Source organism: Vicugna pacos, chromosome 12 (assembly GCF_048564905.1).
Source record: "Vicugna pacos chromosome 12, VicPac4, whole genome shotgun sequence".
Taxonomy (NCBI): domain Eukaryota; kingdom Metazoa; phylum Chordata; class Mammalia; order Artiodactyla; family Camelidae; genus Vicugna; species Vicugna pacos.
Genome location: NC_132998.1, coordinates 9,543,004 through 9,569,735, shown reverse-complemented (window position 1 = coordinate 9,569,735; position 26,732 = coordinate 9,543,004). Strand labels below are relative to the sequence as shown.

At 55.8% G+C, this 26,732-nt stretch overlaps 3 protein-coding genes and 2 long non-coding RNA genes across 17 annotated transcripts in view; 3 read left to right on the top strand and 2 right to left on the bottom strand.

Annotated features, from left to right (window-relative positions):
- Nucleotides 1–1,014: 1,014 nt before the first annotated feature.
- Nucleotides 1,015–7,072, bottom strand: LOC140700101 (uncharacterized). Its single transcript, XR_012078317.1, has 3 exons — nt 6,914–7,072; nt 3,041–6,481; nt 1,015–2,213 (listed from the first exon to the last, which is right to left on the bottom strand). It is a non-coding gene; the product is annotated as an uncharacterized lncRNA (long non-coding RNA).
- Nucleotides 2,121–26,732, top strand: part of LOC102525023 (homeobox protein Hox-C4) — a 60,169-nt gene continuing 35,557 nt past the window's right edge. For 2 of the 11 annotated variants that reach the window (XM_015238197.3, XM_072972712.1), the window contains exon 1: nt 24,146–24,649. Coding sequence is in view for 4 of the 11 variants with exons in the window: in XM_072972705.1 (XP_072828806.1) it covers nt 26,646–26,687 (42 nt within the window). In the remaining 7 variants the exon portion in view is untranslated. Of the gene's footprint in view, nt 2,230–24,094; nt 24,650–26,295; nt 26,688–26,732 lie in introns of those variants that run through there. The other 9 variants (XM_072972706.1, XM_072972707.1, XM_031682905.2 and 6 more) reach the window with 7 other exon arrangements.
- HOXC9 (homeobox C9) lies at nt 7,399–10,312 on the top strand. Its single transcript, XM_006203073.4, has 2 exons — nt 7,399–7,936; nt 9,623–10,312. Exons 1-2 carry the CDS (start codon nt 7,399–7,401, stop codon nt 9,865–9,867), a joined length of 783 nt encoding a protein of 260 aa, XP_006203135.2. The 3' UTR covers nt 9,868–10,312.
- Nucleotides 11,277–16,553, bottom strand: LOC116282600 (uncharacterized). 3 transcript variants are annotated; one of them, XR_012078316.1, is made up of 5 exons: nt 16,416–16,553; nt 15,964–16,012; nt 13,868–13,949; nt 13,678–13,776; nt 11,277–13,275 (listed from the first exon to the last, which is right to left on the bottom strand). It is a non-coding gene; the product is annotated as an uncharacterized lncRNA (long non-coding RNA). The 3 variants fall into 3 exon arrangements; XR_012078314.1 differs by lacking the exon at nt 16,416–16,553 and adding an exon at nt 16,283–16,370; XR_012078315.1 differs by lacking the exon at nt 15,964–16,012 and having other exon boundaries at nt 16,416–16,551.
- HOXC8 (homeobox C8) lies at nt 16,662–20,205 on the top strand. Its single transcript, XM_006203074.3, has 2 exons — nt 16,662–17,097; nt 18,474–20,205. The coding sequence occupies exons 1-2, from the start codon at nt 16,662–16,664 to the stop codon at nt 18,764–18,766; spliced, it is 729 nt and encodes a 242-aa protein (XP_006203136.1). The 3' UTR covers nt 18,767–20,205.

Here is a 26,732-nt window from a genome sequence, read left to right as displayed (position 1 = left end):
CTGCAGAGAAAAATGGGGAGGGTCAGGAAGAATGGGGAGATTCACCCCTATTCTCAGGGAGACTGGGAAAGAGAAAGCCAAAAGGAGAAGGACAGGTTCTTGGTTCTCTTACTTTGGAATTATTATGATTATTAAAACATTGTAAACTTTCAGACAGGGGAACAAAATCCTGTCCCTCTAACAAAATATATACATGAAGTTCTGTATTTGTGCAGTTGTCTGCTGGGGGGATATATGTAGCCTTGGATGAGGGTAGGTCTCTGTTTCTAGATCTCTGTCTCCTCCAGGCTCTCTCAGACCCCCTGCATATATTTTTGTGCATCCTCATGTATTTTTTTCTCTCTTGTACAAAGAGACGCCAAGGAGTCTAGGGAAGAAAATAGGAATAGAGCCTTCCTTCTCTCTAGCTGAAATTGTCAGTCTGTCTTTCTGTCTGTCCCCCAGCCCTCTGTAGGGGGAAAAATCTTTTCCCTTGGAAGGAAGTGCTCAAATCTCCCTGCGGCTTCCAGGAAGATGGGGAGATTTTCAGAGGAAGGCCAGCTGGTGTGAGGCAGGCAGGGGCTTCCCTGGTTTGGGAGCTCCTAGCAGTCTCTGAGTTTTCAGGCTGTCAGAAGCCCGGGGCCAGCTGGAGTGAAGGGAGTCTTAGGCAGGGGCGGGGTGCTCTGGAGTGCCTGGCTTGGAGACAGCGTCCCTGATGGGCCGAAATTCACCAATGAACGACTTCTGCGCTTTGGGTCTCTCTGCCCCAATTTCCCTTTCAGAGCTGGTGGGCTTTTGGGGGGGGGTGGCCACAGAGCCATGGGTCTGGGTGTCCCCCCTACATCCTGAGGAATGGGGTGTGTTCTCACAGGGCCAAGGTGAGGGCCAGTCTGGTGGCCAGAGTCCACCCTGGGGCCCTGGGGCCATGGATCATGGCTAAGGCGATGGTGATTATTTATTCGCTTCGCTGGAAGGGAGTCTTCAAAAGAAACAGCGTGAAGAGGAGGGAAAAATTATCTCTCTCGTCTGCGGATATTAAGATGGATTTTTATTTCTTAAAGGACCCTCCCCGCCGAGAGCGCATAAGCGTAAACTTAATATATGCTCCGCAGCCCAACTCCAGAAATCGCAATAAAAGTTAAAACCTCCCCTACTGGTTTTTTTTAATTATGATATGGGAAAGAGGAGCAGGATTTATAGAGCTGAACTCTCGGCGTGTGAGTGTTTAAGACTTGCGGGAGAAGGAGGAAAAGGCAAGAGCTTGCCAAGGAGAGCCTTGGTCTCTGAGATCTCTCGTTGGCTGCGGGGGCTTGGGCTTAGCCGGCAGATCCTCTGTGGCCTCCTTGGGACCTCGGCTCCCCAGCACCCTCCACCAGGGCCCACCGCCTGGCCTCGGCTCGCTGGGAGATGCCGCCCTTCTCCGGAACAGGTGAAGGGCAGCGGGGCCGGCCGGGGACAGGGGGCGGCGGGTGGGAGCGTCAGGACACTGGGCTTTGTGTGGGTCCCGTGCATGGAAGGTTTGCAGCCCGCCCGAAGTAGGACTGCGGCCGAGGGTGGCCAGCGCGCTCCTTGGCCAGGAGGGGTGTCCGGCCGCGCGAGAGAGCACGGACAAGGTGGATTGTGTGTGGACTTTGGCCTCAGACTGAGCGGAGCGGGCTCCGGGCAGAGGCCAGCGGCGAGGCGAGCAACCGGATGTTGAGTCTGTAGGAAGGACCTTGAGGTCTGTTTGGTGTTTGGGCTGCCGAGGGGCGGCGACCCAGAGTGTGGAGCGCGCAGTGCGCGGGGCGCGGCGGCCAACGTGGGCGAGGCGGCAGGCCCGGCACACCTCTGCAGCTGCAGGGCCGGGGCCGGGACGTCTGAACTGAGGCCGACCAATGGTCAGAGCATGAAAAATAAATGCAGTCAAGGGTCTTTCTTTTCCACATAAGAGGTCCTTTCTTTTTTCTCTCTTTCGGAGATACCTGGATTTGGTCCAGAACAGGTTGCCCGCGGGAGGGCCCGGCGAGCGGTAGCGCGCGAGGGAGGGAGAGAGGGAGGGAGGGCGAGGAAGAGGGAGGGAGGGAAGGAGGGCGGGCAGCCGCGGCTGCGGTGGCCAGGGCTTCCCTCCCCCGGCGGAGGCGGCTGCCCTGCATCTGTGGCCATGGGGAGCCGAGGAGCAGGTAACGAAGGCGCTTCCCGAGGCGGGATTGGACCAAGCCAGAGGGACCGAGTCTTCCGGGCCTCTGCCCAACGCCCTGGAAGGGAGAGAAGGTAGGGAAATCGGCGCCCGCCGGCCTGGCAGAGAGGCCTCGGGAATGTTGAACCTGTATTTGATTTAAGGCTCACACTCATGTTGTGAGTCTGTCTGCCTCCGGAGATGCGGTTTGCCTGTCTGTCTGTCTGTCCATCTGAGACAGCCCAAACCCTATGCTGTCCTTCCAAAGGTTTGAAAAAATCGGGAAAATTCGTCGGAATGTGCACTTTCATTCATTGGATTCTCTGCAACTCAGCGGGGCTGGTTGCTGCGCCCCCCAGTTGGAAGGGAGCGTCCCTCCTGCTTTCTGGATGCCGGATCCTCTGGTTCCCTCCGCCATGGGTTGAGTTTCCGGCTCTAGGTTCGCGGGTTGCCCTGAGGTTTGAGGCCAGACAGCTCCCAGTCTGGCAGGGAGGGCGGGGGAGAGACTAGCGGCTCGGGCCCCTTAATTGTACTTCGGACCCGTATTGTCTCTCCTTTCGCCACCTCGGCTTCCTCAGTCTGGGCTCCAAAGTCACTGCAAATTTCCTTGCGACACACACATCACACAAAGATCAGGTAACCAGGCGCCCAGGGCTTCGGAGACTCCAGGCAGAGGGCACCCCTTGCTCTAGGGGCTGCTCCCCCTCCAGCCACTCCCCAGGCTGGGAAACCAGACGGGGTTGGGGGAGCCGGAAATAGCCCCGTTTGCTGCGGGGCGGCAGGGCAGGGGGCCGGCGGGAATGCAGGCCATGGCGTTGAGAGGGCCACGTTCACAGGCCCTAGAGGTTTCACTCCCGCTGGGCTTAGGGGCTGGACTCCTGGTGTGTAGGGATCCGGGATACCCACCTGGGGTGGGGGCAGGACGCGGGTCTCCTCGCGGCAGGCCAGGAGAATTCAGTTTCTGCTTCCAGCACAGGCCTGAGCTAAGAGGAGTTGTGTGTGGGTGTGTTTTTCCCAACAAAGAGGGATCAGGAGAGAAAAGGGGGGAAAGTCGAGGGGAACCAAAGAGGGGGCGGGGAGGAGAGGGCAGCGGAGAGGTGAACTGAGCCCAGTTCAGGGGGAGAAGGAAAATGAAAGCAAATGGAGCACGCGAGGCCTCCTCCGCGCGGGCGGGTGTTGACGAGCCTGGAGCGGGCGCCCTGCCTGTGGCGGGGCGGCAGGGATGGCCCGCTGGGGCACCGGGAAAAGCCTGTTTTAAATTTAAACCGAACTTGACGGTGTGGATTGAACCGGAGGGAATTTAAATCACTGAAAGGGAGGTGCAGGGCAAGGGGAGGGGATGACTCTAACCTGCCTGTCTTTCTGTCTGTCTGTCCTTCCCACGGTGGTACTAGCTTGGTCTCAGCTGCACAGGTCTGAAGTGATGCAGTAAGGGGGCCCCTCCCACTTGAGGGGCTCTCCTGGGCCCAGTGCAGTCTTTTGGGGTCAGAGGAGAGCTCTGAGCACCAGAGTGAATGCAGAACTGCTAACTAAAGCTGGGATTTCCCCATTCCAAACAGGGACTCCCAGTGGCCTCTGGTCCCTTGGGTTGCCCCATTGGTGCTGATGAAAATTGAAGGGAGTGGTGGGGGTGAGAGGAAGTCTGGGTAACTGGTGGGAGATTCAGCAGGAGTAACAATCTGGGAAGACAAACCACTCCTTCTTGGTGTCCCCACATCTGTCACACCCCCACACCTACAGGCCTGGACTGGGGGAGCCTGAAGGCCTGCCTTAGAGCCGTGACCTGCCACCCCACCTCCAAATGCAGAGAATGGGGATACAACCCACAGGCAGTTGTGGAACCGAGAGACCTCAGCCTGGTGAAGTCAGGGCCTGCCAGCCGCTTCCAGCCCCCCTCCTCCTGGCCGCCTCTCTCAGCAAGGCCTAGGCAAAATGGGGCATTGGTTGGGAGGGGGCTGTGGGCGAGGCCTGCTTCCTGATCCACAGCTGTGTCTGTGTCTGAGTGGGGAAGGTCTGAGTTCACGCTCTGAAAGGAAGGTGACAATCTCCCCTCGGTTTCACAGGGAATTTGACGGCAGCGGAGAGCATGGGCCTGGTGATCCCAGCTGCCCCACTGCTGCTGCCTCTGCCGGGTGGGCAGGCAGGGTGGGCAGGCCGCTCCAGCGCTGCAAAGAAGGAGGTGGCCAAAGGGGGTAGGAGAGAAAGGGGCATCTGTTTATAACCATTATGTCTGGTGGGGGCCTCCCCAGTAGTAGAGGCCCATAGGAGAGGGGCTTTGGGGCAACTTTCTTCTAGGAAGACTGAGGTTGGGGCAGATGGGCCCTGTCGCCTGGAGAAGATGCAAAGGAGAAGCGGGCGTGAAACCTTCTCCTTCCACATGTCTTCTTTGCTCCTTGATGAGAGCGTGGCTCGGCCCCCAGCCGCCTGGGCAGCCAAGATAGGGTTCCATATCCCAGAGGCCTGTTGTACCCACCCCAGCAGGTCGCCCGGGAGGGGCAGGAGAGGAGGCCTCTTCCTCCTTTGTGTCCGGACAGAAGTGGCCGCTGCGCCCGTAGCCGGTCCCGCGGCAAAGGCCCGGCCGGCCAGCGGGCTGCACAATGCCACGGCTGCTCCGCCAGCCCGCGCCCTGCCCTGTCCTGCCTGCCTGTCGCCGCCCTTCCTCCAGCTAGCTCTCCGCATGCCTTCCTTTCCCTGCTCTCCTCTCGCTTTTCATCTTGCATCCCCTCTTTTCTGGAATTCTCCCCTCTTGCTTTCTTTCATCCTCATCCTTCGTTTTCTTCTTTCCTTCCTTCTTTCCTTCCTTCCTTCCTCTCTATGGGCCTGGCGCCATGCTTCAGTCGTGCTGTCTCAGGCTGTCTCAAGCTCAGTCTCTCTCAGCCTCTGTCCCTTGATATCCTCTTGGTCGCAGTCTGGCCCCGGGCCCTCTGAAGGCTACACGTCTCTGCTCAGCGCTGCCAGCAGCCACCTAAGAGCCAGGCAGGGTCACCGGCTCCGCCTGGGCTGGGGGAGGTGTTGATGGCGTTGGGGATTTGGAGGAAGCCTCCGCAGGGGGACAGGAACCTCCTGTCTTTTCCTTGAACTAGTGAGGGAGAATTTTTGATTGACAGCTAACCCGACTCCATCAAGGCCAAAGAGATATTCTGTCTCTTGCTGTAATTTGGATTTCCCAGACCAGTCCAGTCCGGGGGAGGGGAAGACAGAGCCGCCGAGGGTGAAGAGGCTGAGGCCCTGGGTCGCCTCTTCCCAGCCGGGCACTTCTCACATCCCCCCCATGCGTCGAAATCCCAGCCCCGCTTGACCGAAAAGGAAAGAACCGGAGAGGGGGAGGAGCAGGGACTGGGGAGGGCGCCTGGCAGGCTGGGGTCAGTGCTTCGGGGCTGCAGATCTACCCTCCCCCCCTCAACTTTCCTCCCTCCCCAAACACACAAACTACACTCTCTGGGACACCTCTCTCTCTAGCCCTTCTCCTCCCCAGAGGAATCAGGCCGGCAGAGATGCAGGAAAAAAGCAGCCTCCACCCCCACTCCTGGCGTTTGGTCCCCTCCTAGGGACAGGAGTGGGGAAGAAGGGCAGGCGTCTCAGGTCTGGGAAGCCTTGTCCTTCCCTGCTGTCTCAGAGCCTGTGTCTTAGACTCAGCTCCTGCCTGTCTCCCCTAGTGCAAACTGAACTCCTTCCTGCTGACCGTGGAATTGCACCCCTCCTTCAAACTCACTCTGCCATGCCTAGGGTGCATCTGTCTCTGGGGACATCACCTGCCCTTCTCCTCCACCCCCAGCCAACTTCCCTGCCCCCTCTCTTGCACACACACTGAGAATTTCCTGCTTGCCTAAAGCCCACCTTGACTAAACCACCATGAGACAGTCTGAGGGAAAGCAGAGGGCTGGGCAACGAACCCCCAATTTGAGGAGGAGGGTAGCAACCAACTTACTGGGGGGAGGACTCCAAGTTGTGTGATCTTCCCTACAATCACACTGCCCCTTCCAGAATTCCTGCTTCTGACTCCCAAGGAATTGCTTTCCCCCATTCCTCCGTAGCTTTTTTCTCGTTCCAAAAACAGCCTACAATTTTATTTAATGAAAGACACATTTATGAACAATCAAATGATCCTCATAAAATTTTTATTGAAGGACGTAAAAACAAGCTACTTGCCCACGACTGAGGTCGCTCTCTCGCCTTGCCCGCTCTCACCCTGGCTCTCTGCAGACAGAGCCCTGGAGTGACTTCTTTTTTGGGGGGCGGGGGGCCGGATGTCTCAGAGATGCAGTTGGGGGCAAAGGAGGGTGAACAAGCAGCAGGGATGGGGTCACCCCACTGAAGTTGTGTAGACCTCTCCTCCACTTCTTCAGGCTGGCAAAGAAAGATAAATAGATACAGACAATAAATTTAAAATGAAGGCGTTTGCATATCTGTGCCAAAGCAAAGAGAGGACTTCTAGTAACACAAGTGTACAGGTCCCGAGGTCCTACCCCTCCCACCCGTGGACCACTTTCCCCAATCTTCCCCTACCCTAGATTTGGGGGGCTGAATTGGCCAGTGGCAGAAGGACGCTCCCCTTTCCCTGCTTCCCTCCCTCCACCCCAGCTTCCCCAGTCCCCTCCCACTCTCCCTCCCTCGCTGCTGCTGCTCCTGAAAGAAATACATACATACACACTATTTAAAAACGCATTTTTAAAAGCCACGTTCCGAACTGACAATCGCTGATCTCGGCTCGCGCAGAGACTGCGGGAGCGTAGGGGCCGACAGAGACGGATTACGTCAAGAAATAGTTCCTCCACCTACCTCGGCCCGGCCTCTCAGCCCCTGTGGGGCTCCCGCGCCCAGCTCGGCCCCGGGGGTCCGGGAACCCTGGCTTCAGGGACTGGCATTTTCACCCCATTAAGAAATCCTCCTGGGGGTGGAGGCGGAGGCCATCTGCTTATGGGTGGACATGGGCCAGGGGGTTCTCTGCTTAGATGCGAGTTGTCCTGAGGGGGTGGCCGGGTCCTTGGGTCCAGAGTGACGGACCCCCAGGAAAACGCAGGTCGCGGGGATCAGCAGAAAGAAGGGGGTGGGAGAAGGGAAAAAAAAAAAGCCAGGAAAAAAAGCCCCTGCGCATTGATCCGCGCCGTATTTTTGGGTAAATACGATCACGTGGGGGCCAGGGAGCCAATGAGCTGCGGGGAAAAGGCTGGAAAAATAATTACCTGCCTTGATTGTTCTGTGAGCAGATAAAAAGTACATATACAGTTCATACAATAATCTTATGTATGTAAAACCCTGTTACGATGTCGGCGACGGGGCCCATCAGTAACTATTACGTGGACTCGCTCATCTCTCACGACAATGAAGACCTCCTAGCGTCCAGGTTTCCGGCCACGGGGGCTCACCCCGCGGCCGCCAGACCCAGCGGTTTGGTGCCGGACTGTAGCGATTTTCCGTCCTGTAGCTTCGCGCCCAAGCCGGCCGTGTTCAGCACGTCGTGGGCGCCCGTGCCCTCGCAGTCGTCCGTGGTCTACCACCCGTACGGCCCCCAGCCCCACCTCGGCGCCGACGCGCGCTACATGCGGACTTGGCTCGAGCCGCTGTCCGGCGCCGTCTCCTTCCCCAGCTTCCCGGCCGGGGGCCGTCACTACGCCCTCAAGCCGGACGCCTACCCCGGGCGCCGCGCCGACTGCGGCCCGGGCGACGGCCGCAGCTACCCGGACTACATGTACGGCTCGCCCGGGGAGCTGCGCGACCGCGCCCCGCAGACCCTGCCCTCGCCCGAGGCGGACGCCCTCGCCGGCAGCAAGCACAAAGAGGAGAAGGCCGACCTGGACCCCAGTAAGTTGGGAGCAATTTTCCTTTACAACCCGCGCGGGAGGGGAGGGGAGGACGGGCGGGGGGGAGCCGGATTACAGCCCCTCGGAGCGGCGCAGGGAGCGCGGGAGAGGGGTGAGGGCGAGGGGGCGAGGACTCAATAAAAGCGAATTACCTTGGGGAGCTTTTAGGGGCAGGAAGGTCTGAGAAGGGGGCCCAGGGAGCCAGGTTGGGAGAGGGCTGAGGGGGATTCCTCTCCCAGGAGCTGGCTTTGATGAGAGCCCCCGCCCCCACGCCCCCAGCCCAGGCTTTTTGGCTCAGTCGCTTCTTTCGAAGAAATGCAGACAAGGCTAGAGGATGGGGTAGGGGCGAGGTTCATTTTATGGTTTGAGGTGGGATGGAGGAGAGATGAGGAGGGCACTGGGGGCAGAGAGGAAATAACCCCAGGGAGAAGAGCTACCCCTAGCTCCTAGACAGCATAGGGGTCCTCACCCCACTAGAGATTCATAAAGCAGAAGGTCCATGGGCTTCTCCCCCAGGAGCACTGGGTGAGGGGTCTGGGGGCTTTCACAGCCTGGGAACTTGGAGAGATCAGGACTTTCAGAGTTGAGGGAGATAAGTGGGGTCCCAGTCTCCTTAAACTTGAGAGTCCTCTTCTGAGGGTCTGCATAAGAGAGGGTTAGGAATGGGGGTCAGGGGTGAGAAGTGAGGAGAGGCATCTCCCCAGATTAGAGAATTATACACATACACACACCCCAATCAGGGAAACAGGAGCCTTTCTGCAAAGAAAGGCAGGAGTAGGTGGGGGGACAGGTGAGAGCTGCAGGGCCAGAGAAAGAGGGAGGAAGGGGAAACAGCAGGGGAGGGGGTGCAGCCCCTGGGTGTGAGGAAGTGTCTGGGGGAGTCCCAGGAGGGGGCTGCAGGAAATCCTTTCCTCCAGCCCCATAAGGGGCCAGGGCCTAATTATACCCCTCTGAAGGCTTCCCTTCTTGCCCTCAGCTACTCCCATAAACCTGAAATTGGAGGCTTGGCTCCTGCAGAGCCTGTCCTGGGGCTGGCAGGAGGAGAGGGGCACTGGAAGCCAAACAGGGGAGCTAAGATATAGGGGAGTCTGTCCCCAAGGCCAGCAGCTCCCTGGGGAGAGGAGAAAGGCTTTTCCTATCCCAGCATCACCCTGTGAATTCGCCTCAGCAGGGTTGAACTCCGAGAGAGGGAGAAGGGCGCTGGAGAGGGTAATGAGGGGCTTGGAGACTCTCAGGGTCAGGAAGCAGAACTGCTGAAATTTCAGGACTTGGTCGTGGGCTGGGAGGATGGGAGGGGGCAGGGGAGGAGGGAAGTGGGGAGGAGAGAGACCTCGCTATAAAAATAAAAAACAAGAGAGAGAAGCGTTTATGGGCCTATGAAACGGTTGGGAATTTGGACTTTTTATGAGGATATTCTCGAATTACTACTCTTGAAGCTGAGGACCAGACTGTAGAGGCTTTGATAGCTTCGATTTCCTATAGTTTTAGGTGCTGGAAACGGGGGGGGGGGGAGATGGGGAGGGGGAGGATGCAAAAGGAGTAAGGGGGGAATTCCTAAAGCAAAACGTGTCCAAATTCAGGTTCAATTATTGGGTTTGGGGAGCCTGGCTGAGCCTGGGGGTGGGGTGGCAAGGGTCCTGGGCTGGAAAGGGGCTCCACTGACCCCTGCCTGTGTTTGGCTCTCCAGGCAACCCCGTGGCCAACTGGATCCACGCCCGCTCCACGAGAAAGAAGCGCTGCCCCTACACCAAGTACCAGACGCTGGAACTGGAGAAGGAGTTTCTCTTCAATATGTATTTAACCAGGGACCGTCGGTACGAGGTGGCCCGGGTTCTCAATCTCACCGAGCGGCAGGTCAAAATCTGGTTTCAGAACCGGAGGATGAAGATGAAAAAGATGAATAAAGAAAAAACCGACAAGGAGCAATCCTAAACCCTGCCCCAGCCTGCTGCCTCGGCACAGCCAAGGGAAAAACAAACAAACAAAAAAAAACCCCACAAAAATACCCCAACCCAAGCGGGAGACAGCACGAAAAAGAAAAGGAAAGAACAAGATAGAGAAAAGCCAATCAGCTTAAAAAGAAAAAAAAAAGGAAGGGGAAAAGGAAAACTCTTGCAATTTGGGAGGGATCAGTGTTGAGAAATTGGTGTTTTAGAGTTAGTTCTACCCAGCGAGGAGGAGCAGGCGGGGAGAGAAACCGCTTTCTCTTCTCCCAGCGCAACTGAAATAAATGACACACACAAATGTGATTTTTTTTCTCCTTTCTTCAGAGAAGCCAGTACTTGAATCGCTATATTTCTATTTTTTTTCCTGTATCGTATTTGGTCCAGGCCATCAGTCCCCAGGCCTGGGGTGCTCTGTGTGCAGATTTTGTACAGAAAAAAGAAAAGACACACACACATACACAAGAATGCTTCCCAGCCCAGGAGCTGAGGGGCGAGGGTCGGGGACCGTGCCGCAGGCTGGGTCCGGCGGCGGCGCAGGCCGGCGCCTCGGGCGTGTACATAGCAATGTTTCCTCTCATCCCTAGAGTCCGTCCTGTAACGTGCTTCTGTTTGTTATGGTAGAACAGCTCCGTGTTAATATATCGAAGTCACTTAAAAAACAAGAAACCCAACCGCATCCAGTTCTCATTATTTCTCCTCCCTGTGGCTCCCAGGCTGCTGTTGTGGAGGAGGCAAGTGTTCAGGTCCTTTGGGGGAGGCTGAGCCAGGGAAGGGGCTCCCTGTACTTCGGAAGGGCAAGTGCCCCCTGCTTCTCTCCAGACAGGGTGTGATGGAGCTGAGGGCTCCTGGAGTGCAGTGGAGGCTGCTGAGGCCCAGGTCCAGCTTATGCCTGCCCAGGCTGGCTGCCCGTGAATCTCCTGGTAGCTCCATGGAGTCCCTGAGGGATGAGGGCACTGCAGGAATGGTTTTCCCTGGCTGTAATTAATTGTAGTAATTTATGAGTACATGAGATCGGAGGGAAGAGATAGGTGAAGTTGAAAGTTGGGTGCTGGGTGAGGGCCCAGGTTGGATTCTTGCTTGTCTGCATGGTGCTGGTGCTTCGAGGGATGGCTGGAGGGGAGTGTACTAGGGAGGGTGAACAGTGAGGAGGACTGAGCAGGCCTCATGGAGTGGGACAGGCACTGGGGATTGCATTGAGACTAGAAGAAGGAGGATGCAGAGAGGGAGAGAGAAAGTAGAGAGGGCACCAAAAAAAGGAAGGAAGGAAGGAAAGAAGGAAGGGAGGGGAAAGGAGGGAAGGAAGAAAGGGAAGAGGAAGGAAGGGAGAAAGAATGGGAGGGAAGGGGAAGGGAAGAAGGAAGGAAGAAAGGAAAGAAGGAAGGGAGGGAAGGGGAAGGGAGGAAGGAAGGAAGGTTAGGAGGGAGGGAGGAGAAAACCAATGCAATCAGAATTAGATTTAGTTTCTACTTCTCAATGTGTTCTCAGCTCCTCTCTCTTCCCCATCTCCTAGTTCTCTCTTTTCTAGTCAATCTCCATCTCTCTGTCTCTCTGGTGTTTAATTTGAATGTTGATCTAGGGGTGACAGGGTTAGGCTGAGTGGCAGTATTTCTGGGGGGATGGTGCAGATAGGACCCAAGGAAGCTGATCAGGGATTAGCCAGGAGTGAAGGGTTCCCTGGTGGCTGTGGAACCCCTGGCGCAGGGATGTGGGGATATGTATGTAACCTCCCGATGGGGCTGGTCAGCTGCACAGCACCCCAGAGCGCCTTCCCCAGAACTGGCAGTTTTCATCTGCTAATCAGAAGCAGACTTAAGCTGCCGGGTATGCCTCGGCCCGGCGCCCCCTTTCTCGGAAATCCCCCAATCTGGAAACTATTAAATTCAGACTGCTTGAAATATAGCCCTTTAATATCTCAGGCTGCCCATTCTGGTGAGGGTGCAGGGTGTTGCTCTGAGTACTCGGGGAATGGCACCGTAAAAGAAAATAATTGGGGACCCCAGTCCCTGTGCAGCTCCCCCGATCGCATCACCTTACAGGATTGGTGAGGCACTTGCAGGGACCAGCCCCTTCCCCATCATTTGAATCTCCTACCCCCTCTTTCTATTAAATACTCCAATTCTGGGGGCTGGAGGAAGGTAGGAAGGGGTGAGCATTTTGTTTGGATAATATTTTGAGGGGGGACAGTCAAAGGTCACAAACAAGGCTTGGTTTTCCCAGTCGCTGAAGAGCCTCTCCTCTTTCCCGCTAAAGAGACCTCCCCAATTCCAGAAGCGATTGTTTTCTTGGTCCTTTTGAAAGATGCTTTGCCTGTAGTTTTCTCTCTTTTCTCGCCTCCTCACTCCTCCCCTTGGCCATGTTGCTGCTATGGGAGCCTGACCTCGGTTCCGCACCGGGCGGAGGAAGGGACACCCGTCTCCCTCTGTCCCGTCCTGACCGCCGGGTCTCAGGCTTCTCTCCCAGCCCGAGCTCAGCGGCGTTTCCGGGCCTCCACCCCGCCCCTGCTCCAAGGCCCTGTCGCCTCCCCTAGTCCGTCCGTCAGCGCGGCCTGCTTCCTGCAGCCGCGGGAGCCGGCCTTTCTCGGGGCAGGAAGGAGGGCCCTGACCAGAGCGTGGGATCCAGAGCAGGCCCACCCAGTCCAGACCACTGTTCAGTACCAGCTCAGCCTACAGCCTGCAGGTCAGGATTGGATTCGATTTTTATTTATTGCAATTTGTGAATTCAAACCACAACAACACAGCACACATCTGGGGAAAGAAACGAACGCTGGGGTGGGGGGGGGAGAGGGGCTAGCAAACGCTCCCCTGCCCTAATCTTCCCCTCCCATCTCTCCTCTGCTCCTTTGTCAGAATCACAAAACCCTAAAGGATGTTCCACTTGGGAAGGCAGAGGATAGGTACATTTCCGCGGCCCCGAAATGCCACTTTTATGGCGCTGTTTGTCTCCCTGCGCTGGATTCTGAATGGGGCCGAACAAAACAGCAGCGCGGAGCTGGCTAGACGTCTGGGCTTAATTGTTTTATGGTTTAAATAAGGTGGACACTCTTTCCTTTGAAATCGGATTATAGGAATGTTTTGTCTATGGCCCACGGAGAACAGGACCTCACTGGCTGGGAGGGAGAGGTGGAGAGAACGCGCGTGAGAGAGAGGGATGGGCTACAAACCGGGGGGCAAACAGCCGGGAGAAGTCAGAGTCCCACCCCAAAGTCCTGCAGGCGGCGGCGGAATACGCGTTGCGGAGCCGGCAGCAGGGTAAGAGGAGCGAGGAGTTTAGGGTGCGCCCCGCGGGCAGGCGGTCGCGGGAGCTTCGGAGCGTGCATCTGCGTGCGCGGAGGTGTTGCGAGGCCAGAAATGCGCCTGAATGCTGGGGAAATCGTGGCAGTTCCTTTGCAGTGTCTCTTAATAAGGGAAGGGAGGTGACAAAAAGAAAATAGTGTGAAACCTTTGACGAGGTTTATTTCGAGAATTTAGAAAACAAAAGAACATTGGTCCGGGGGAATATCCCTTCTGGGGACCCCTCACGCGCGCACTTATTTGGAAATTCCTTCTTCCCACTTCCCACCTTTGGGCCAAGCCTGGGGACCTGCTTGCTCTAGCTGTTGGCCTTTTCCCGGCCGGACTGCATTGGAGCAAGTGGACGCGAGGTGGCGCTGTTGCTCAATGTTAGACGCGGCGGCGGTGCCCCCGGCCGGCCTGCCCGCGCTGACATTTGAGGCCCGGCCCCGAGGAGCAACGACGAGAAGGCCCCGCACCCCGGCCCAGCCCGGCCCCTCTGGCTCTGAGCAAATCAATCGTCTCACCTGCGAGGTGTAAATAAATCGCGAGTGGCGGCGGGAGATGGGCCCTCGCTCTGGCAGCAGACTCGGGAGGCTCAGGAGGGCGGGCGTCGAAAATAATCGCTTTGCGGAGGAGATAAGCATGAAGCAGGCAGCGCGTAATTAACACGAAAAGGCAGAATGACCCGGACAAACGAACATAAATCCGTGGTACCTAGGAGGGCGGTGCAGGCCTCGGGGCGAGGGACAGAGACGTCCCAGCAAGGATGACTGCTTGAGGTTCCTTTATTTCCAGGCTCCGGGAGCGAAATCAACCAGAAACGTGTAAAAGAAAAAACGATCAAGTGAACGAAAGAAAGAGAAGGCGAGGGACACCCCACCCCAAAGGGAAAACCAAGTCCAACCAGGGGTTTCGGGACTGAGGGGCTCTCAGAGCAGGCGGTGCTGGCGGCACACTCGGGACAGTCGCATTCCAAGACACAAAGGCCCGGAAGAATAGCTCTGTGGCAGGGTTTTCGCTGGACCATAAAATGTCGAGATACCCCCCACCCCCTAAAAGATAAGGCGCAGGCCCCAGAGTGGATCCCGCCTGCCCAGCCTCCTTTTTCCAGAAGGGGAAGGGAAAGCATTTACGACAGTCCCCAGTGACCTAGATGCTGGGAGCCCAGAGTCTGTCTCTCCTTCTGCTTAGTACCCGCAGAGCAGGCTCAGAGAAGGCAGGGCTGGAGCCAAGTCGGGAGCATGCTCTGGTAGTGGAGGAGAACTCTGTCATGCCTTCCACTGTCCTGGACCCTGGGGAGGACTGCAGCCCTGGCACAGCCCTCCGCTGACCCTCCCCTCCTGCTGCTCCAGGGCCAGAGTACTGGGTGTCGCAGAGTTTGGTAGGTCCCTAACTCAGATGGAGGTGGGTTCTTCCCAAATTCAGGGGATCCTGCAAGCCTTCTCTGGCTGGCAGCACCAGTGACTCTCCAGTGGGAATTTGGCTGAGAGTGGCTATTTCCCCAGCAATATTTAGATAATAGAGAGAGGGAGGGTCTCTTTCTCTCTACACCATCCTCCCGGCACTTTCATTTCTTCCTCCATCCCCAGAGCTGGGCTCTGGATAGGGAAGAAAAAGATCTGGTTTTCTAACTGCTTCCTTTCTGCGTCCAACCCTGAAACCCCAGGATGTGGAAAGAAAAGAGGTAGCACATTTTTGTTTTCATGATGCAAAGAGCTAAAGGTGTGTGTGTGTTTATCAGGTCTTGTTTTCATATGTGCATAGATGTGCACGTGTGTGCACAGTGTCTGTGAGGTGACGGGTACTTCCTGGCATGCACGATAGTTTAGTGAGCATGCATTTGATGTTTTGGGGGGGTGAAAGGTAGCACATACAGTACGTGTGTATCCCGAGTGTGTCCCCGTGTTGCCTGTGTGTAACAACCTCACACACTGTGGAGGAGGAGAACCAGAAAAATCATTCTTATTCATCTTCTTCATTCATCTGCACACAGCACACATGGCCACAGCTCTCTGACTTTCTCCCTTTTCTCTCTGTGTTAAGTCCACATAACTGTAGACATTTATGGCCAGAGAAAGGTGCTGATGGAATAAGGTTCTTTTATCCATTAGAATTAACTTGAATTTACCCAGCCTTGGGGATGGGGTAAAAAAGCCCAGAGAAGTGTGGGTAAATATTTAAAAAGTGTCTGTTGACAGTTTCCATCCACATCCTGGCCTGGGCAGCCTGCCTGGGGAAGTGGGGGGTGCAGTGAAGCCAGGGGGACACTACAGGCCCCGAACTGGCATTTTCTATGGGGTTAGGGTATGTGGGGACAAGGAAGAGGCCTGCTGTATTCTCCCCCAACCCAGATACAAGTAGTCTCCTGAGAAGAAACCTCCTGGATCAGGCCAGCCAGAAGCCAGGGACCCACCAGCTGCCCTCTCCTTCTCTGTCTCCACAAGCAGCTTTGCTCTCAGAGCCTCCAGGCAAGCTCGTGACATGGCTTGGGCTTCCTGCCTCAGACAGGAGCTGGTGTCTGAAGGGGCAGTGCAGCCCTAACTGGGTATATGGGGTGCCCCCTGCCCTCTCCATTACCCACAGCAGGCAGGCAAGAGATTCTCAAGGATCTAGGAAAGAAAGGGTAGCTTTCAACCCTGGGGAGGGGCAAGAGACCTAGAGGGCTCTGATGCGTGAAGTGTTTGGGGCATATCATGTGCTTGTTCCTCCTCAGAGTCCCCAGCCTTAAGGACCCCCTGGGGAGCCCACCTCTGGGGGTTAGGGGACCTCCTCTCTCTTGTTGGCCTTCAACCGCCTCGGGGGTCTTATACCTGTTGAGGTAACCTGAGTTGACCTGTTGGCTCAGGTATCTCTCTTTCTCTAAGAGGAAGGAAAAGAGAAGGGGGGAGAGGCACCTTCAAATCTGAATGCACACCTTGGAAAAGCTGGCCCTAGCCATTAGCTGGGGTTGGCTCACCCCCACCAACACACACATATACCACACCCCCATCCCTCCCCCTTCCTCCCCTCCCCTTGTTCCAGGTCCCCCCAGCCCTGAACCCCTCAACCCCCACCCCACCCCCGCCCTCCATCCCTTCCTTCCTTCCTTCTCCCTCTCTCTCTCTCTCCCTCTCTCTCTCTCTCTCTCACTCTCTCGCCTGTCTTCATGTCGTGGATTGATGAACGCGAATCGCGTGTAAGCGCCGCCACCGCCGGGAGTCTGAGGAATTCGCCTGGGCTGTTAAAGGAAAGAGCTAAGTGCGAGAGCGCGAGCTCTACCTACCGACAGTGAAGAGAGCCGCCGCCACCGCCGCCGCCCGCTCGCCCGCCGCCGCCCGCGCCCAGCCCGGGAGCTGCGCCGCCCCGCCGGCCGCCGGCACCCAGGCCCCCCCACCTGCCCAGCCCGGCCCGCCGCCCCGGGAAGCCGGCCGGCCTGGGGTTCGCTCCCGGGGGAGGGCAGTTTCGGGGGTCCCGGGCGGGGGAGTCGGGAGCAAGAGGGGAGGGGGCGGCGGGTTTTCATGTGCCCAGCATGAGCTCCTACTTCGTCAACCCCCTGTTCTCCAAGTACAAAGGCGGCGAGTCCCTGGAGCCGGCCTATTACGACTGCCGCTTCCCGCAGAGCGTGGGCCGGAGCCATGCGCTGGTGTACGGGCCCGGCGGCTCGGCGCCCGGCTTCCAGCACGCCTCGCACCACGTCCAAGACTTCTTCCACCACGGCACCTCGGGCATCTCCAACTCGGGCTACCAGCAGAACCCGTGCTCGCTGAGCTGCCACGGAGACGCCTCCAAATTCTATGGCTACGAGGCGCTCCCCAGACAGTCCCTTTATGGGGCTCAGCAAGAGGCGAGCGTGGTGCAATATCCCGACTGTAAATCCTCCGCCAACACTAACAGTAGCGAAGGACAAGGCCACTTAAATCAAAACTCGTCTCCCAGCCTCATGTTTCCATGGATGAGACCCCACGGTGAGAAGCCTTTTCTCTTTCCCCCTTGGTCTCCCGCGCTCCGGGGTCTTCCCCCCCTCCCTTGCCTCCTTTTTGTCTGCCCTCGCTTTCCCTCCTGGCTTGGGGATCTCTCCAGCCCCACCCCCGGGCCTGAGTGGGTTTCTGGAGGTTGGGAGGTTGCGCTGGGGGTGGGGCACGGGGCTTGCCTGGGAGATTTGGGGGATTGGGGTGAAGGTGGGGGAAAGGTGGTGTCTGGGTGCAAAGGGTTAAAAAAATCGTTTCTCCACCTCTGTCAGTCAGCCTGTCTGTCTGTCTCTGTCTCTCTCTATCTCTCCCTCTCACTATCTCTAGTCAAAGTTGGGGAGGTGGCTGGGAAGGGCCCGAGGACTCTGAGGTTATCAGCCTTTGGAGCAAGCCAGTTTCTCCATAAGGCAGAGAGCCTCAGTCCAGGGCAGTGGCCAGACTGTCTTGGGGCCAAAGGAGACCCCTGCTTCCTTCCCCTAGCTGGGCCAGAGGGTGGCGGGACCCCCAAGGACAGGTGCTCTGGCTCTCTGGGGTACCCACCGCCTCCTCTCAGAGAACTAGACTTAGGGCCACTACCCCAACTTTGCTTTACTTCCTTCAGTTGGAGAGAAGAGAGGAGAAAAAAGAGGCAGGAAAGGAGGGAGGCCATGCAGATTAGAGGGCTCTGAGATCCAGAGAACCCTTGCCAAGCTGCCCCCAATCAAAGGCTTGTGGGGTCTTCCCCCTGAGACCCTCAGGGCAGCGCAGGTCATGAGCCCCTCCAAGGGTGGCCCCTCATAACCCAATTTCGGAGTAAAAGGGGAAGCGAGAAAGCGACAAGTTCCAGCGGGGATGGCCCGTGATTTATCTGCTGGTCTCCAGTTAGCAATCAGGCCAAGCACTGATACATTCTAGGAGATCAATTATTTTTCTTCCTGGCAAAGCATTAGGCAGAGAGGTCCGAGGAGGGGCAGTGAGTAGAGACCCTCTTCTTCACCCCCGCCCTTTTGCCTTCCTTTTGGAAACAGACTCTGTCCCCAGCCCTGCTCACCCAATGCCCCTCTGCACTTGTAAACAAAGCTGCAAGAGCCAGTTTTCTGGGACTTCAGGCCCTTGAGGGGGGTACTCTGCAGTGCTACCCTGGCCCCTGCCAGCCCCCAGTTTCCAGGCAGACCCCAGTCCCTGCCCCCACCCTCATCCTACCTCCCCAAGCGAAGCCAAGCCAAAACAAACCCTCAAACTTTCCTGCCCTTGCCTGCTTTTTGCTCTAGCCTTTTCTTCGGGAGGGAGGGGAACTGGGGAGACCAGAGGGGGTACTTCAGGGGAGGCAGACTGACAGATGAAAGCTCAGCCCCCACCCATACATAACCAGACTGGGGTTCTGTTCTGTCCAGCTCCGGGGCGGCGCAGCGGAAGGCAAACTTACAGCCGGTATCAGACCTTGGAACTAGAAAAGGAGTTTCTCTTTAATCCTTATTTGACACGAAAGCGCCGGATTGAAGTCTCTCACGCCCTGGGACTGACTGAGAGACAAGTGAAGATCTGGTTCCAGAACCGAAGGATGAAGTGGAAAAAGGAGAATAACAAGGATAAACTACCCGGAGCCCGAGATGAGGAGAAGGTGGAGGAAGAAGGAAACGAGGAAGAGGAGAAAGAAGAGGAGGAAAAGGAAGAAAACAAGGACTGAGCAAAAAAGAGAGACACCCCCCCCCCCGCCCTTAGCAACTCCCTTGAAGTTTCGTTTTATGGTAGCGGATAAATTGAGAAGTTTACGACTGTCATTTGCTTTTATAGAGAATAGAATGACACTCACAACTCTAACTACCTTTCAGATACTTGCAGCTCTGGTTTTATTACCTTTGGACTTCCCTCGATCTTTATTTGTTTGGGGGCTGGAGGGGGGAGATGGAGACAGTACGGAAAGTTCCGAGTCTCTGTCGTAGTCTTTGCCCCAACACACACACTTGTCCCTCCCCCTACCCTCCCAAGTCCTGCCTGGATTTTAAGGTCTGAGAGAGACCTGGCCTCTTTGCCCCCTCTCCCGGCCCCTTCTTGCCACACTCCCACCTCCCTACTTCTCTGATAGTTATTTTAGAGGGGAGCCCCCCTCAAAATGTGGAAGAAGACTCGTGGCTTTGTTTTCATGCTTGGATTAGTGTATTAGATTTACTTTTTTATTTTCAAAGGAAAGAAAAAGTGAAGGAAGGAAAGGAAAGGAAAGGGAAGATGTTTAAAGACATTTTTCAAATGATAGCGAGGAATATCCTCTCTCCTTCCCTGGGGCTCCCTGCTTAGACAGACCCCCTTGACTTTCTCTAGGAACCTGGTGGAAACCTGAAGGAGATGGGGGTCTCCCCCTCCCCCCTCTCTTTCCACAGGGTAGATAGATGCCTGTAGTCACTGCTAAGATCCTACCTAGCCATCCCATGGTCACTCGGGCCCATGCCTTCCCCCCCTTCGCTGTCTGATTTCTGTTGTTGGGCCCACATTCCTCTGAGCTGCATCAGTGTTAGCGCTCAGAAACCACCATGATCATGAAAACAATAATGGTGATAGTAATAATAATACTGATAATAAATCTTTAACATACTACCTAAAGGGAACCTGCAATAACCTTAAAAACACAAAAAAGAGAGAAATTTTAAAAAATCCTGATACAGGATAAAAAAAAGAGAAAAAGTTAAAATAAAAAAAAGAAAGAAACTTCCAACATATTTTATCACTACCTATAGAAAGAAATCCTGCTTTGAGAGTATTTGTAATGCGGTTTTGTTGTCGTTTGTTGCTGCTTATTTCACTAAGAAAAACCCAACAACTGAGACTGCCTAGCCCGCCGGTCCTGTGCGCTTTTATTGTGCTTCTAACCCCAGTAGAGTAGAACTAAATTGCACTGAATGTATAGTTAACTCTGTCTTGAATTCTCTGTTTATGCAATGTGCTCGAAAGAAAAAAAATGTTAAAAATATATCTATAATAATAATTTTTGGTCATTTGTCTTTATGTCCAGCTATGAATGTAGATTTTGTGTCTCGGCAGCCCTGTTTCTGGTCCAAGTACTTTGTATTGTATACGTGAGTCATAATTAAAAAAAAGGAGAAAAAATATTTGAGGCTGGAATGACTGACTTGCTTTTTCCCCAATTCTCCTCCTGCCCATTCTCTACCACCTGTCCCTTCCTCATCCTTTTGCAACACTGTGGTGAAGGTCTCCTCCACTGATCTGACTTTGGTTAGAGGGAACTCACGTGGAGAGGAGCAGAGGAGTTGAGAGAGCAGGCTGGGCTGGGAGGGCAGGTGGAAGGGGGGAGGTGGAGAGGAGGGGGAAGAAGAGCGGTATGCTCTTGGGAGAACCTTGGCTCCAAACAAATGGGTTTCTGAATGCCAGGATCCCAGTGGGAAGATAGCATCTTCCCTCCACTGATCCACTGTCTTCATCCTGGCCCTGGGCTGGGCCCAGACCCCAAATCTTCTCCCAGGCCCTTTCCACAACTAGGCCTTTTTCTTCTAGGGTCTGGGGCTGAGGATGAGGTTGAGGCAATGGGGTTCCTTCTGATCGCCACATACCCCCAGGGCCAACCCTTGGTACACAGCACCCAGCACTACAACATGAACAGGGTGGGAAAACGTGAGGCTCCAGGCAGCCTGGAGGGCTTGGCTGGAAGATTTCTTCCAGTCGGGGATGAGGGAGCTTAAGCTTGGGGGAGGACAAAGAAGGGGAAGGTGAGTGAGCTGGTACACCAAACAGCCTGGGTCCACATTCTGGAATTCAAATTTGGCCAGCCCAGAGCCATCACTGTCACCCAGTCCGCTTGCACCCACTCCAGCCTCTGTTCTGGCTGTTTCAAGCCCACTCCCAGTTCCACCTTGGCAGTTCCTGCCCTGCGCTCATAATTTGGGTCATTGGCCTGGGGCAGGGTGGACCTGCTGAGTGGACAGTTCCCCACCCCAGCCACAGCAGGGTAAGGACTATCTTCACTGAATTCCTCATTCTCCAAAATAAACGGTCAAAGGCTAAGGGATTCTGGGGGCAAGGGGTCTCTCATTCCTCCCTGGAGGGTCCTAGTCAGAGAAATCTGTTTATGCCAGTAAGATTCTGGCAAATAATCCCAAATTCCAAAGATGCAAGTCGTCTGATTCAGTCAAGAGAGGGGGGAAAGGGGAGGGGATGTGATCTGGTCTTAAAAACCAGACCCCCAAAGAGTGAAATATTTTTGAGACCAGATCTCTCTCTCTCTCTCTCTCCCCTGCTCAATGATTTCCCCAGACTTAGGCCCAGATGGACTCTTGTTTTGTGTAAGTTCCCCCACGTCTGGGTCCCTGGCTCCCACGCAAAGTGGTCCTGAATACAGGATTGGATCAGGCGTCGTTAACGGGGGACTCCTGCAGCCCGAGAAAGGCTGCGGATTGGAAGCGCAGGCGGCGGGCAGCCGGGAACAGTTTTGAGCAGCTCTGGGGGAAATCTTTCGGAACCTGGGGTCCCTGCTGCCAGCCGCGGGGCCAGCCAGGTAACCCCTTTGCTGCGGGAAACACCGGCTACCCGCTGGGGAGACCCGAAAAGACAGCATTTCGCTCCGACCGCAGGCCTTCCCATGGGCGTCCAGACTCAGCCGCCGAGGGCCGTTTCATTTTTAAACGTGGAATTATGATTTCTACTAATAAAAATCGCTGCCTCAGTAGCCGAGTGGGTTGACCGTGCACTAACTGGCTTCGAAGGACCTCGCCGAATTTTCCCCATGCCAAATGTCCCATTCATCCCTGGCCCTGCTCAGCCATGCCCGTGGCCCCAAGCCTGGCGTCGGAGGGCGGGGTGCGTCTGGCGCCCGGCAACGCTTGAGATGCGAAGCCTCGGGTGGGCCAGACCAAGAGAGCTCCAGCCACCCCCTCTTGCAGCATCCGCCCCCCCACCCCGGTGCCCACCGCCTCTCTTTTCTCGTTTGGAGAGAAAAGGAGGCAAAACCCATTTTATGGGGGAACTTAATTGCGAGCGGGATGCGCTCTCTTTAGAAACGCGTCCTCCCAAATGCTCCCGCCGTCCCATTACCGGAATGGGGACCATTCGACTGCAGCAGATAGGACTTTCTCCCATTCTTTACTTTTTTTATTAGCCAATCAAAGTGGCTTCCGAAAGCTATTTGTGATTTGTGAAAAATAGTATCTTTCAAAATGCTGAGTTGAAGCATCTCGCTCATTTCGCCCTGAATTTATTATTCTAATCTCAACCGTAGAGACGGGATAATGCAGCTATTAAGTTGGGGGGCAAATTCGTTTCTCTGAAATTTTTTTTTTTAATTCTCGGCTTTTTCTCTCCCTCCCCACTTTACTGCAGAGGCAACGGAGTTGGGGGCCTGCGGGGGATCTCGGGGGGTGAGGGAGGTAGTGAGTGCCCTAAAGGGCTCCTTGGGGGACCCTAGGGTGGGAGAATGGACTGGCCTCCTCAGCCTCATCTTTCCTAAATGAGATGCCCTGTAGCTGCGAGCCGGCTGGAGAGTTACCCCGCCCCACTTAGAGCGAACTCAGGACAGGTTGTGCCACAGACTAGAAGTAAAATTTCCGGTGAACTGCCCGCAGCGCTGTCCCATTCTCCCCTCGGCCCATTGTGAAAAGCTGGGCCAGAGCTTCCTTGTCGTAATTTTTAACTACCTGTTATAAAATTTATGGGTGGGTTTGTAAAAGAAACGAGGTCCCTACATCCGGCTGAGGGAACTGCTTCTCTTACTGTGAAGGAAGTTTGGGGAGGGCATGAGGGACCCCCTATTGGTTGGGGTGGGGCACCCAGCCATGGAAGTCCCCGTGCCAGCTTGATTCAGGACCAAGGGAAGAGCCTTTGGGCCTTCAAATCTCCAGCTGGTGGGGAGAGTGGCTGGGTTATGACTGGCTGGCAAATAATCTCTATGGGCGAATTTATTCTGGGCTCCCCACACTGGGCTCATTGTCAAAATTAGGGGTCTGGAGAAAAGTGGGGGTGGGTAGCGCCTCAGAGTTTAGTATGGAAGGTGCAACTTAGAGAAGAATAGGTTCTTTTTTCAGGGCTTCCAAGGTGTGTCCCAGCTGCCCGGACATTGGAATTTTTCTGAAAAAGGCAGGCGGGTGTGGGCCACCTGACAAGACAGAAAAGCTTCACACCACCTTGCACCCAAAGAAAAAGAAGTGGGAACCAAGATCTTGGGCCTTAATTTGATTTTTAATTCTAAAAAGATTAGAAGTAAGCTGCCATCTGAACCTAGGAATTGAGGAGACCTGACACTAGGGATGGTCTGGGGGGATGTCATTTTCTCTGAGAAAGGAACCTGGGGATGAGGCGCGCTTTGGGGGTTCTGGAGCTTGGCCCCCATTCTCACCCCTCCTGCGGTCTCTGCAGGACTGCCCAGGGCAGGTCTAAACCCTCTCTGCTCTTCAGACCACGGCCAGGTCAGGCTTGGCGATGACGCTTCCAGCTTCCAGCGGCCTGCCCCTCCCATTTCCATCTGGGCTGGAGTTGGGGACTGCCAGCACGGGACACCCCTTGGGAAGAATGTCGTTCTCTTCCTAGAAAAAAAATGGTAGCGGTAGGGAGCGCATCCCTTCTCAGTCCCCTCACGCTGCTGGCCGTCACTGCCCCAATTGTCATAAACCTTTGCAAAGCTTTGGTTCCCCCAGGTTAAACCTTAATACACCATTTATGAAGGAAAATATGTAAAAATTCTGCATGGCAAAGGGAGGCAGCCGACTCCGTGCCCGAATCTTTCCTTCTCTCCTCTCGTGTCCCCCTTTTGCCCTTCCGGAGCTGACCAGGAGCAGCCCGCCCGTGGGGAGTGGGCGGTGGGTGGGGGTGGGGTGGGGGGTCGGGGGATGCTCCCTCTCCAAGAGAATTGGGTAAACATGGCGACCGCGGCGCCCATTTGCACACGCTACACAAATGCATCGCATTCCCGGTTGTTTGCAGAAAATTTACAGCTGAGTAATAAAAGTTTACGATCGACTCACAAGTTGGATTGGCCACAAGAAGTCATGTGGATTCCATCCATGAACGTGAACTTTTTATTGTGGTTTGTCCGTTCGGAGCGCTCCGCAGAACAGTCCTCCCTGTAAGAGCCTAACCATTGCCAGGGAAACCTGCGCTGGGCGCTCCCTTCATTACGAGTATTTTTTTATTAATCTGATTAATAATTATTTTCTCCCCTCATTTAATTTTTTCTTCCCAGATGGAATTGCCGGAAGCTGGGGGCACCTAGGGAGGGGGGATGGGTGAGCGGCAGGAGTAGAGGGCACCCCTCTCTCCCTTCCCGACCCTCTAGCCCCCCAAGGGGCAGGAGGAATGCGGGAGCAGGAGTTGAGACAGGGAGCTGCATATGCCTCCGCCCCTCCCCTCTCCCAGGCTCTCCCTCCTGCCCCCTTCTTGCAACTCTTCTTAATTTTATTTGGCTTTTTGAATATTGGGACTATTTTTTTGATTTTTAAATTTCTATAAAGTACATAAATGTATGTGGAGCTGAGACAGGCTCGGCAGCGGCACAGAATGAGGGAAGACAAGAAAGAGAGTGGGAGAGAGAGAGGCAGAGAGAGAGGGAGAGAGAGAGTGACAGCAGCGCCCGGTAAGTGTTTCCTTATTGGTTCAAATATGTAACTAATGGTCCGTAGCTGGGTGGCGGTTTCAAGATAAGGACAGCAGCGGCTTGTCTTGGTTAGAGAGGAGAGGGGGCTGGCGAGAGGGTGGGCGCGTGGGCAATTATGGGGAGGAAAATGGGGGGAGGATAGCAGAAATTAGGTTAAACTAGAATATAGTAGTGGGGGAAGTGTGTTGTTCCTATGTCACTGTGTGCTGAAGTTGGGGGTCGGGGGGCCAGAGGACTGCGCCAGTGGGGCTCAAGGCCAGTAGTGCGCCGACCATGTATGTCCTTACCTGTTATAATGGATCTGAGGCCTCTTGGCTAATGGGACTGGGACAGAGGTGGCCTGGGAGCTCAAACTTCAGGGCAGCAGAGAGAACTTGTAGGTTGTAACCATTGCCCCCAGAGCAAACTCAGCCCCCCAACCCCCAAACAAACTTTCCAGCGCCCCCTCCCTGCTCCGCAGCCCCCTCCCTACCAGAGAGCGCGACCGCTAGAGCTCACACATGCGCAGTGCTGGCCCAGGGCCCAGCCGCGGAGCAGGAAGAGCGCGCAGCTAGGCGGGCGGCGGGGCCTGTTAATTGGCAATTAGGGGGGAGGCTGGTGGCTGGTGCGCGTCAGCGGACGGGAGAGCGTCTGCCCACCCCCTGCTCCCACCCCTACTCGAGCGGATGGGAAGATGGGAGGTGCCCTGCGCTGCGGGTGGATGGGTGGGGGTGGGGGACTCGGTACTCAAAAGCCATCTTGTGCCTGGAAAAAGGGGGCCAATCTGCCTTCTCTCTCCCGGCGCGTCGCCTTCCACCCCCAACCGCGGCCACCCCACCCAGGGTACCCACTGGGCTGCTTCATCCGCCTCGCCTGGCTGCTCTGGTCTGGGATCTGCCCTGTCTGGAGCGGAGGTGGGAATTGGGGAGGCCCCAGGCTGGGTGGGGATAGGCCCAGGCCTCACTGGCGGGGCCTCCTGGGTGAGCGGAGGCAGTGAGGACTTAAGGCGAGGCCGGTTTAAGGGATAGGGACGTCAGAATTGGGCGGCCCAGAGGGTCCTGGGCGCTCGGGATCTTCCTAATAATTGGTGCTAATGGCGTGTTGTATAGTCTTAACCCAACACATATGGTTTCATAACACAGTGGCTTAATTTCTTCCAAATGTACGTGGCCCTGAATGTGTTGCAGCTTGATATATGACCCCGCCCTGCTCCCTGGCCTGGGTCCGAGGCGGCCCCTATATATATGTGAGCTTCTGTTTATAAAAGGCGATGCACACAGAATTGCTTACACACGCAGGCAGACACACCCCAGAGTTGGGGAGGGGCGCACATTCCTGGAGAGGTCCGAGAGTCTGGGGGCCAGACTCACCTTCAATCCAGGCCAAGAGCACCCCCCGCATCCTCTCCCAACGGCGCGACTTGGCTTCTCCAAACCCGAGTGGGGGAGGGGATCGCTCCCTGATTTCCTGTTTAAACCCCCACCGGTCGCCTAGGGGGTGCGGGGGGGAATAGCCTACTTTTATCACATTCTTAAAAATATAGTTCGATTGCATTCAAATCAAACCCCTTGGGCTGGAGTTGAGGGTGAATCTTCCCTCCCCTCCCCCCATAATCCCCTTCCCTTCCTCTCCTGCCCCCCCAAAATTCCCCTTTCGCAGCCGACATAAAGGCCTCTGAGGTATTCTCCCGGGGGAAGAGATGGCATTTTCTCTCCCCCTCCCCCCCCAATAGGACTTGTGTGTGTCGGCAGAGGCGTCTGCCGAGGGGCTAATTTCGCGTTCCTTGTTTACGATCGAGAAAAGCGCTTGGCTCTCCCCAAATGGGCCCAGCCTGCCGCCTGCTCCGGCTGCGGCGCGCTCTCCCGCCGCTCTGGCCGGGCCCAGGGGCTGACGCCCCGGGGAGCCAGGCCGCGGCGGCCGAGACCCCGAGTCCCTGCGCCCTGCAAAGGGCAAGGGGAGTACAGTGGGCCAGTGGAGGAGCCCCGGAGGCCTGAAAATGGGAGCCTTTCTCCTGGCGTACTATGGGAATCGCGGATCGGTGAGGCCTCTGTTTCTCTCTTTCGCCTGTATTTTGTCTGCCCCC